Genomic DNA, 12,596 nt, shown 5'->3' with positions numbered 1-12,596 from the left:
TCAACTTTTCCGAAGATTGCAAATAACTTTGAGTTTGAAGTTAAAAAACAAAAATTCCTTCTGTTGAAATGAAATTTCGTTGAAATTTCAAACCAAAATGAATTATAGATATTTTTCAAAATATAAGTCAAAACGCTTTCCAGTTTTCAACAAAGAAGTAAAAAACAATAAAAAGATATCAATGATTGATTTATCATAAAACTGGTTTTTTAAAAGCCTTATCAGGATGGATGCAATAGAAAATCTAAAAAAATCGAGTTCAGGGCGCCAAAATCTTCTAAAACCAATTGTTATAATACATTGATAGACGATTTGAATCCAACAAAGTGTGAAGTTCAACGTTGGAATGACGACGAGCGAGCACTGAATTTCTATTGAGTTTTGAACGGATCTGTACAAATTTTCTGTAAAAACCAAAAAATCAGGCAAAATCTGGCTTTTTTCCAGGGAAAAAAGAAGCTTTTCAGGTTATCAGGATATACCTTCAAAAATCAGGCAAATTCTGAAAAATCCGGCACATTGGCATCTTTGCTGGAAACGGTTCGCATGCGTTGAAAGTTAAAACTTGTGCTCTCTTGCATTCTTTCAGTGTGCTCGAATAAGGTGTCGACTATCGTCCAATTCGTATTGTTTTTATCGCTTTAGCCAAAAGGTTAACATATCTATTAGACTGTCCTAAATTTGTATAGGAAATTCAAAACCTGTGAAATGTTATGCGCTGCAGGCTAGTATTGATGCCAGGCCTAATAAATATTTCATCTGAAGACTTCATTTCGATACTGTCGTAGCTGCAATTCCAAATTTTAATCTTTGGAATTCACGGATGGAGAACACATCACTTCGGTCTAAAACTAGTTCAAAGACTGACTCGACAACCGTCATCCAACTCCCACCAAATTTCTCATGCACGCTTTATTGATGTAGTAGTGATACATTGTGCTGTTTCTTCAAGCTTACTACTACAAACAATATACATTCCGCCAATCATAAATTGAATCAAACGCGCTATTGCAGTAGTATTTCTTTGCCACAGTTCATTGCTACATATTCAACCGTTGTCCAAGTATGCGTCGTTCAAAGCATTACCAACAAGGAATGTTAAGTCTGTTCATGATTCCATTCTCTAGCATCTATCTACCACAGATACGTGTTAAGATAATAAAGGTATTAGGCTTCAAAAATGAACTAACTTTTAATGAGTCAGGGCGGTTAACAGTTAAGAAAACCACTCTTAAAAATGTTAGCTTATTTTTGAAGGCTTTAATATAACTTCTTTATTTTAAGTCTTATGGAAATTCAGTGTTCAGATGCAATATTTGTCATTATTTGGGCTTTAAGAAAACTTGTATTCAAAAGAAATTGGCCGGAGGGAATCAAATTTACTGATGAAAAACTGGTTTTTGACATTTCTCCCAAACAAAATGTCTTAAAATCCCATACCAACTTCAGACCCGTGAACCGACCCAAATTTGGCATGACCCAAATTTGGCATGACATCTTGTAGGGGAACATGCCCTATTATGCGCCACCTAAGCGAATCGCTGATTTTCTATGTATTCCACGTACAAATTGTGTTGAAAATGGGTGCAATCGTTGAAGAAAAGTGTTTTCTACAAATGCCTATGATATTTTATAACTCAAATTGCTATAGTTGCTTCAAAAACTTGATTTTTAAAAACCATATTCAAAGCCACAGAACTAAACTGTGTTGCAAATACGCGCCGCTGTGTATTCAATATGCGCCTAGCAGCCGAACACACCCGAAAGCAGCCGAAGACCAAAAACACACCAATACTTACAGACATTTTGACTGAATAGAAAATCAAAATGGACTAATCAAAATTTTCAAAAAAATGAAAAGTAGATTTTTTGTGCTGAATTAACGCTCAGAATATGGTTTTAGACTTTTTGTTCATTTTCAATGAAAATTGGCCATTTTGAAAAATTAATGCTATTTTCAGCCTACTACGATTGGCGCGTTATAACGAGCGCATGGGCCGTGATAGAACATACCCATAAAAAGCATACCTTTGCGAGTTCAATATGATTTTTTAGCATAAAATCATAGTTTAGATGCTCCTCTATCGATGTGTCAGAAAATATTGTCTTATTCGTTTTTCTCTGCTTGGTGACACCTTATTGAAAGTGTTTTAAAATTTAGATCAAAATGACGAAAAACCTAAATTGTGAAATTATCACGACACAGGGGCATTTTTAGGAAAAATTCATACTTGCCATGACCAATCACAGCATTTAGAACAAATTGGTAATATTTTGCAGGCTTCAAATGTTTCAGATTCTTCAAAACAAAGGTGGCGCGTATTAGCCACATGGGGCGTTATATGAACTTTTCCCCTACTAGGCCTAGGATCAATTTTAGCCTGCCGCGCATAACTTATCAAAAGTGGGGTCATTTGGGGCACTTTTATATCTATGTATATTGCATTTTGGAAGGTAAATGCTGTTTCTCGAGTTTAATACGATCATTCTATAATGTGTATGAAACGTATAACAAAGTTGTTAAGAAATATACCTACAAAACTGTTTGCTGGGATTGGTTCCTGTTCTTGAAACGGATTGTAATCCAAATTTTGATTCCTGTTCTAATCCATCTTAAATAATCCGATTCTACATTCAAAGGCACTGCAGTAAACAAACGAAATTAAACAACAAAGGACTTTCGAAATGGATGTCCATGTTCAGAAGCACCTTTATGAATCATCACGGCAATCAACGATAAGCAGGCTTGGTGATATTATAAGATATCTCTTAAAGAGCATGTCTTTTAAAGTGAAACATATTTTCATTCGGGAATTTAAATCTGCACCCTTTTATGCCCCTGTTTTGTGCAGTATATTAGATGAAAGAGTATTTTAAATAAAAATAAAAATTGATGTTTGAGATTAGAACCAATCTTAAAATGCTGTAAAATGTTAACAGGGTCCACTATAGGTGTCATATTCAAATGACATTTTGCTGTCTTACTGGAATCCGTGTTTTGTAGTATCGTGTTTCCATCATAAAAAAAACTTTACACCTGAAAAGAATTAGAAAACAAAACCCCCTAATTTAACGGTAAAAAAGTTCTATTAATAACTCATAAAGCAACACCATCATCTAGAAGTCATAAAAGTAATACCATTATTGATGGAGAAGCCAAAAGTGCCTTTACTCACTAATACTGTTAGGAGCTGTAGCTGACACTGCGTTGGTGTAACGGAGTTGAAGAAGAATAAGCAGGAGGTGTTTCGAAGGGGGGTGGGGGGAGCAAAATTTTGCTGTGTGTCTTACCATTAACCGAAGATAGAACGTCGAAATTCGGTGCTACGGGAGCAGCTGCCGGAGCCTGAACTGCCATTTTTCCGGCTCGTTGAAAGCACTTTTGTCTCCTTCGTGATTCTTTTTTTTCTTAGCTCACTCTCCTCAGATGGGCTGGCTGGTTCACAGAATATGGTGACAATTACAAGATTGCTGTTGCTGTTGACGGTTGTTGTTGTTGTTGTTGCGTATATGGTTCTAAGTTGTTGGAACACAGGCAGAAAGAAGGAAATAAAAACGGCATGGATGGAAGCTGAAGGCTGTTGTTGGTTTTTCCAACAGTTTGGCACATAAACGCCAGTGGCCGTGGCCAAAACACGTGCAGCGTACATTTTGCAAGGGGTTTCCCGCTTTCTCGGTATTTCCGGAGAGATTTTCTTCCATTTTGGGCATCATTGTGCAATTTGGCACTTTTTTTTCTTAGCTACCACCGGCACTAGGGAGCCAGGGACACGTTCAGGTTGTTGTGGAATTTCTATTTTTGTTGACCCATCCCCAGACCCACCCCCACTTCACATCGCCCTGGCTAGCTGGCTAATGGCCGGGAGAGTACGTGCCAATTTCTCTGATGGCTGGCTAAAACTGATTACCATGGTAGTGAAATCGAGTTACACCGAGTTCTGTACTGTTTTTTTTCTGGTCTGTTTCTTAGTGTAGTACGATATGAACCGAGGCGAAAATAAAAAGCCCTACTTCTAATTAATAGGGTGGAGAATTGATTTCATAATTGCATCTGTTACAGCGTGGAGGTCATGGTAGTTTCATTAACTAACTGGGGATTTTTAGCGCTGTTGCACCTGGAGTAATAAGTTTTGCCTAGTCAGTCAAATAGTAGAAGCAAGAGTAAACTGGAACCAAAGTAAATTTGATGCGTCGAAATTGAACATTAATATTTGAAGCGGTAACTTTATAATTGCTAGAAAAATTGATATTTCACATAGGGGAAAGGTTTCCTAAATGGGCCTATCGGGTTAAATGACCCTACGGCTGTTTGATGAAATGGCTGACTAGACAGCTTATCTGACCAATGCATTTTGAGGGTGATACGCTTAGAACATAAGGTAAGAAAGAATTTTATGAATTCACAATCTCAAAAAAATTTAAAAAACCATACAAGGTTTTGATACATTTTGATGTAATATTTCGACTTTTAAAAATAATACGTAAAGAAGCTTCAAATAAAAACTAGGATGGTTTTTGTTTCTTACTTAAATGAACATAAGAAATAAAACATATTTCAGCTTTTGTGGAGGTTTAATAATGATTATATAGTGGTATAATAGAATATTTTTGTATGACCCCATCATGTTTGTAAAATGCCTCCATCCTAAAATAACAGGTTAAATAGAATAAAAAAATGATTTTTATCATTGAACCTTCAAATTCAAGCTCTGAATAATATCTTAAGAGAGAATTGAAGATCTAAAAATAGATTTGATAAAGTTTTTCTCATGGTTGAACTGCCTCCATAGTATGGCAACCCTAACTCTTGTTTTATTCCATAAAATTATAATGTACAAAGATTTTTATAAAACTTCAGCTTTGCCGTACAGAAATTATTGTCCATAAACAGAAATTTTGTTCAAAACATAAATAGGCGCATTTAGCCCGCACGGTTTGAGGTTCGGCATTTTAGACAACACTTATAATGAAATCGTTCTCTTGGAAACAGAAGAAAATTTTAACATAAAAATTACTCCAATGTATAGAAAACAGATGCCTGCACAAGGGTATATGGTTTTTGTACACATATTCGATGTGATATTTGATTAAATCTGTGTTCTGCTTAATAGGCGCATATAGCCCGCTCCTCCCCTATAAATGATGGATGTGGTGGAAATATATAAATCATTCGGCATCCATTGAATGACGAATGTCATTACAGTGGAATTTTTTATTATAACGAACAACTTTTGACTTACTAGTGTTAGAAAGTTTTTCTATTAAAGATTGCTACAACCTTCGTAAAATCCTTTATAATAATTTGATTCAATTGTTTCTGGGTTTAGAGGGCTTTAAAGCAATTTTTTTAAACTTCATTTATAAAACCTTGAACACAACGACTTACAATTTCCTTTATAATCGTAAATTATTCCGAGTGTGTTAATTTTTTTTTTGTTTTTCTTGATTTGGAATTTTCTTTGATTTTAGGCTGCCTAAATCTGTTGACTACGCAAATATCGATGGCTTTTGTTACAAAAAGCTGCATTGGAATGGAAAAGTCTGGCGCAACTATTGATGAAGTTTCATTAATGTCAGCCTCGCCAATACAGATATAGTATTTTAACAACTTCATCAAATTTACGTTAGGCGTCATCCATAAATTACGTAACGCAAAAAATGCACTTTTTTTACCCCCTCCCCCCCGTATGTCACAAATCGTAACGTTCGACGTACCCCCCTATGTAAATTACAAAACGCTGAATATTACCCCCCCCCCTCCCATTTGCTCATGTTTTTAAACAGGTGAGAGTACTTGATCTCCTTTTCTTATTTTCACCATATCTTTTTGGAAAAATTTAGCAACTCGCACTCTTTTACATTTTCTGACAGCGTTTAACTTCAAGTTTCTATGCTCCTAAAATTAGAACGATACTTGAACCCGTACATGAACTAGAAGCATTTTCGTGGGAGTAAAAAATTGCGATATTTTTGAAGTTGGGGGAGACTTGATCCTTTATGCAGGAAGCCCTAATCCAAGCAAAAAATCAAACAAAACCCCAAAATAGAATGTTAATTGACTATTTTGGTCATGTTTGTTCTCATTTCACAACCTATAATTGTCAGAAAAAAAAATTCTATAGCTTATTCTCAACCCTTATGTCATTGCATACTTACGGGCGCAATTTTTTATAAACAAGAGAAAATCAATTATTTTAGCCCTTTTCTTCAGATAATTGATGGATGAATATTACCTATTGGATAAATATTAGTTATCTCGTAATCAACAATGACCACGATCCATTAAGAAGAAGAATATACCGGGATCATTTGTACCCATATATTAGGGATCAATTGTACCCAAAATCAACATTCTAAAAAACTTTTTCTGAAAAAGTTGGGAGTTTTCCATCGCTTTGAAAATATTGTATTTTGAAGTTCATTTTACACTCGATTACAGATTGATGTATTGGAATAAATATTTTTGATATAATATTTCCATGTTAGGATCATTATAAAATGATAAAAAAAGATCTTCAAGTCACATTTTGTGAAATTTTTTCAAACAAAGTTCAATAACCCAAAAACTTATTTTGTTAAAATTTTTTGAGCTTCAACCATTGCTCTTTTGTTCCATTTGGCACATTTTTCTAGAACATTTAGTCTTTGTACGACATTTCAGTTTGGAGATATAGCTAAGAAATCAATCCCAGGGATCAAATATCTTCATTCTCTCCTACTGATTTTCGAAGGCAAAATCAAATTTTAACATAAATTTTTTTTAACGTTCTTCAAAACGGAATCAATATCTATCCAAATCGCTTCTTAGTACTCATTGATGTAACTCTCTAATAAAATAAATTAATTTCCTTATTACGAATTGCTCTGTGTTTGTTAACTGATGACCTACCTTGTTTACTTTATTTTGATCAAGGTCCATTACTTGTTATGCAAAATATACTTCACTTAGCAATATTCGTGGAAAAAAAAAATTGCATTTTTAGAATCAATTGAGAAAAAATAATAAAATTCTCGTTTTAAGATTAGATTGAGTTCTTGGGAGTAAATGTACCTAATATTCGGGTTTTCAACGGTTATTTCACGGATATCCAATGCATATGTTATGGAGTCTATCTCAGAATCTTTAAAGAGGGAAGGTTACAAACCAGTTTCAATCTTGTTGAATTTAAAAATTTTAAGCTGATTCTGGTTTGCTTATTATTCTGCAAAAAATTGCATGACATCGAAAAAACTGCAATTAAACTGAAAATTTTTAAGTAAAAAATCGTTACGTAACGATGAGTATACCTCCCCCCCTCCCCTTTGTCACAATTCGTAACGCTCGAGCTCCCCCCCCCCCTAGGAGCATTACGTAATTTATGGATGCCCCCTTATACACTAGTTTAATTTGGAAAACATGTTTTGAATGAATCTTCTCGTCAATAACGGGCATGGTTTGGTCAACAATGTCGATTACAGGATCCAAATTGCATTTAGTTAGAAACCATTTTACTCAGACATCGCCATTTATATGACGAAGCCGTCGCTCGATTCAAAACGACTCAGTTTTTCCGAGTAGCGGCTACTCAGATGACACGAATATTGGCACTCAGCTGGGAGGAATCATTCTCGGAGGTGCACCAGCAGCAGCGAGGCAAATCACAATCCGGATCAACTGCAATATTTTTTTAACTCTGGTTCTCCAACGACACAAGACAGAACGATAAAAAAGCAACAACTGTGAAAGTTAAGTAAAAAAAGTTCATGTTTAATTTAAATCATTTTAAAATAAGCAAGTTTAAGATTTTTGTAAAAAAATAAGTATAGGTATTCCAAAATATTTGACTGTTTTTACTATTTTCATCTATATTATATCTACATTACTATTATTTTAACTGGGTTGGACTATTACTACCTAAAAGAAACGGCCAAAATTCGCTCCGGAATGATTCGCGCATTCTGAGTAATCCCGAGTTGCCGCGAAAAAGGCTGTTAGTTAGTTCTGAATGAAAGCTTTTTATTCAGAACTAAGTTATTGCGGTTTTAGCGAGTACATAATTAAACAAGTACCAGAAAATTGCATCGGTGGGTTCATAACAAAAATATGCTCATATGCTTATTATCTCAGTTTTGTCTCGCTCTTACACACGGGAAGAAATTTTTCATGAATAACCAACCAATCGCAACCAATTTGCAAATCATCTCTTGTGGGAATAATGGGCCACCTTTGTTTTGGTGTTTTTATACACTTTCATAACTTGAAATACATTTATTCTAGCTGCAGGGCCGGATTAAGCCATCGGAGGGCCCGGGGCAATTTTTTCTCGGAGGCCCCAATAATTTGAATTTTTTATCAAATACTATCCTAGTAAATACAAAACATTTTAAACTTGTAAAAAAATCTTCAAATAGCAATGTTGTCTGCGTAGAAAATAGTTTCTGGTACATATCTTCAAATAAAGTTTGTTAATGATTCACGTGCAAACATTACGGAAGAGATTAGAAATATCTTAGAAATGAAAACTCTGATTTAAGCTGCGAAATGCAAAATTTAATTCTCATTTTTTTAAACCTTTATCACCAGCTTTAAAAAAAATTACCGGATAGATATTTTAAATGATTTTCACAACATCTTTGGTCGTTTAGTTTGTGCTTATTCGAGAAATATTTACCTAGTGATAATTAGGAAGTAGCATGAAGATTTGAAACATAGAAAACAAAATAAACAAAATAATTAAATCCACATTCCATAGAGATAAAGATATAAGAGTTTAAGAATTGAAAACTTTAAATCACGTTATATTCAGAACCAAAATTCAGTGTCTCAAATCTAAATCATAATTTAAAATCAACTTATGAGGAACAAAATATGAATTAAATAAAAAAAAGAGATACAAAGTTACAATCAGAGCAAAAGCAGCAATTGCAACAAATGTAAATTTCAATTCAATGTCTTTGATACACAAAAAATCTGTTCATGAGATGTTTTTAAATATATGTAATTCTCATCAGATAAATTTTTTTTAATCAAATTATTATTTTAAATTTGACGAAATTTCATTCGATGCCCTCAAAGCCAAAGGGGTATTAGTGGAAAAATGATCGGTTAAAAAAATTGAGAATAAAGATTAAATGTTGAAAACACAGAATCAGTTATCATTGAAAAAAAAAACAGATAAGGAATCCAAATGAGTTTAGCACCTTAAACAAAGATCCTGAATTTTTCAGGAAATTCAGAAAAATTATTAAACTGAACTTCAGTAACTGAAAAGACAACACAAGACATGAAAATCCCAATGAATTGAATCTGGAAAAAGATAAGATTAAGATCATAGAAATATTCATGTTAAGAAAATCACTCAATTATACTAGCAGCTCAATTATCAGATCGTTTTTATGATAATTTGAGAATGATCATTTGGAAAATGATATGCAGAATTCTGGATATTCACTTCAGTAGACGCTAAAATTTTGGTTAAATCAGTTGAAAATGTTCCAAAACAGATTTCAAGTCTAAGACAGAAATTGGGATGGAAATTCAATAAAGAAACCCTGTACTGTCGATTGGTCCAATTTAAGCAACTACAGTTTTTTTTTTAAGATTTTACTTTCAAAAATAGGGAGGGAAAAGGATTTAGAATTTATATACCAATGAAAACTTCAATAATAATGATTGAAAGGTGAAAAGTTATTATAATACGCGGTATTATATTATTACTGCCCGGGTAAAATACTGAAATGTTTATCATAAAGCGAAATTAGCTGCTATTTTAGTGCAGTAAACCATAACTTGGAAACTTAACGTTACAACAAACATTATTGTTGTGCAAGACTTTTGAATGTAATGAAAATGAGGAGATGTTTTTTCTATATTTTACCTGTTCTGTACAGAATATCGTAACTGATATGTTTGGATAAAAAAAGAAAATTTAAGGTGTTTTGCCTTATATTCTTCTTAACTTTTTTTTTTTGAATTCGGCTTTGTTCAGAAGATTTTGATATTCTCAGCTCGCAAAATGTGGGAGAGCTCCTTAACTGCTTACTCTAGAAGGCCCCCTAAACTTTTTTAAGACAAAAACTAATCTAGATATTATTTCAAGGGTGCCCTTTAGTTTTTATATTTCAAGTTTTCATTCCGATTTTCTAGTTTTGATTTCTTTTCATGGATTTGCAGTAGTATAATTAAAGTAATGTTGAAACTTTTTTTCCCTCGGGGGCCTCCCTGAACCAGCTTATTTCAATTAAATGATGACATTCAAACTACCAGAAGTTGACTTTAAGGATGCTGTTCTATCGTTAGAAAATTGTTAGATTTGATGAATTGAACCAAAACTTTCGTGAGGAAAACGATACCGGATGATCCCATTGGCTGATATGAATGGATCACTAGCAATTGCTCTTGCTATTTTATAGCAGTTTTGTGAGGCAAATACTCTGACCAGCATGACTATTTGCATGCCGGAGCAGGTGTAAGTCAATGTTTCGTTGTACTTTTGCATACACAGTTAAGCAAATGCTTTCAAATTTCGCCATTCTTATGTTAGAACTAAGTCAAAGCTTCGGTAGCTGCACATTGCTTTTTTCTTAATCATATTGCCTCCCAATTATTTTCGACAATTTCGACAGAAAAAAAATAATACTAGGTGTCAATTGAATTTCTTGTTTATCAATCCCAAAAGACATACACCTGTTAAGGAGCTAATAACTTTTTTGTCTAAAAAGATACGAAGTTATGATATTCGACAAAGTTGTTCAGCGGAAAATTTCCTGTAAGAAATTTATAAATTGGCACAAAAACCATTAGCAGGCTCGGTTCCACAGAAGAAATAAAAATGATGTTGATTTTTCAGTACAAAATATTCAATTTTCCCATACAAAACTAAAAGTTCAAATTTACTCATGTAAACGTTACTTAAAAATTCTGCAAAAAATCATGGATGAGTTTTGGACCAAAACGAAGCTTTTAAGACCCCAGGGTTTGAGAAACTCAAAAATGACCCCAAATCGACTCAGTCTAATGGTATAGTGGTTTTTAGCTCTGGACAAATAAAGTTCTAGAATCACTAGTCACAGATCATGTACTGTTGCTACGGCATAGAAATATCTTCTTACTCTTTAATTTACTGGGTACAATAAATGATAGATTTCCTCACCTTTAATCAAGATTTAGACTGTAAAAGTCAGACTAATAAAGATATGGGAATGTTGAATTAATTTGGGATGATTATTAAATTTAAAAAGTTGCATGGAAGTCAATTTACCAGAGTATCTAGACTTGTACATGCCTTCTACAATTGAGTGTTTCAAATTAAAACTTTTTACGAGTTTCAAAATGCCTGTAGCCTGAAAAGTTTCTTTTTTGATTCAAAAGAACGAACAAATTTTTGCAGATTTCTAAAATGAGATTAACCCTTGCATAAATTGCTACAGTTTTTGTAAAATAATAAGAAAAATTGCGTTTTTCGTTTTAATTTTAAGATGAAAAAGGAAATCATCTTTTTTGTTTTTTTTTTTTTAATATTTTCAACTCATACGGTGCAAATCAAAATGCAATAGCCTTATTGAAAATCGTTGTCTACAACTTTTCCCAAGACTGCAAAGCAATAGGAGTAGTGAGAAAAAAGTTATAATTTTGCTTCCTGGTAGATTTTTTTCCATGAAATAAATCTACCAACAATACAAATTGCCAGAAACAAATCGTTTAATATTAAGAAATATTGTTCTAGAGAGAAAGTTCTTGATTTTGGAGTCTTGAGATATTCAGATAAGTTGGTCTCGGTACTGTAGTCATAATTCTATAGAAATGAGGAAGCATAGGCGAGATGGGGGCATAATGGCCACCTTAAGGAAAACGCTTATTTAACCATGGAGAACAGCTGTAATATGTGAATTACATTATTGTTTCGCGTTCAGACACTCAAATAGTCTATTGCCTAATTGGATGAAACTTGAAAAAGTAGATAAAAATGTTTAAAAATGCATTTTATGAATTTTTGCCGAAATCTGAAAACCAGTCACTGTAGAGGCATAATGAGAAACCCCCCGAGGCAGTATGAGCACCATTAATGAAGGCATAATGAGCGTTTTCTGCCGGGGATTCTAGCAGCAAATTCGACTCGATGAAGTCAACTGAGTAATAGAGCTACAGCTTGACTTCTATCGTCTAACAATTTGGCTTATTGGTAAGATGTCGGAGAGGTAATCAGTAGGCTGGAGTTCGATTCCTGGTCGAGGCGATTTTTTTTTTCATTTATCATTCATGATCGTGATTGCACTAACGGTGAGGCGTAGATTCATCAAACAAAGCAATAACAAAATAATCAAATAGGTCTGTTTGAAGAATTCAAAGAATTAACACATGCTCATACATTATGTTTCTGGTCTTTGTTTGACGGATGATGCTTTGATGCTATTAGTCGCATAATGTAACAATAAAAAAAAAAACAATCATGAATGGTATGTGCAAAAAAAAATCCCCTCGAACAGGAATCGAACTCGAGTCTACTGAACACCTCTCCGACACCTTACCAATAGGCCAAATCGACAGACGAAACGAGTCAAGCTGTAGCTCTATTATTCAGTTGACTTCATCGAGTTGAATTCGCTGCTAGATTATA

The 12,596-nt window shown here is 33.7% G+C and overlaps 1 protein-coding gene across 7 annotated transcripts in view; it reads right to left on the bottom strand.

Moving 5' to 3' along the window:
- LOC129755424 (cAMP-dependent protein kinase type II regulatory subunit) overlaps positions 1–12,596 on the bottom strand; it is a 304,331-nt gene that overhangs the window by 50,163 nt on the left and 241,572 nt on the right. For 2 of the 7 annotated variants that reach the window (XM_055751920.1, XM_055751919.1), the window contains exon 2: positions 3,292–3,516. The exons of the other annotated variants lie outside the window; for them this stretch is intronic. In XM_055751920.1, coding sequence (XP_055607895.1) covers positions 3,292–3,358 — 67 coding nt within the window. In that variant the 5' untranslated portion in view covers positions 3,359–3,516. The remainder of the gene's footprint in view (positions 1–3,291; positions 3,517–12,596) is intronic. 7 annotated transcript variants of the gene reach the window in all.

The sequence above is a fragment of the Uranotaenia lowii genome, chromosome 3 (genome assembly GCF_029784155.1).
Source record: "Uranotaenia lowii strain MFRU-FL chromosome 3, ASM2978415v1, whole genome shotgun sequence".
Lineage (NCBI taxonomy): Eukaryota > Metazoa > Arthropoda > Insecta > Diptera > Culicidae > Uranotaenia > Uranotaenia lowii.
Note: the sequence above shows the minus strand (reverse complement) of the source record. Positions and strands in the feature narration are given on the sequence as shown.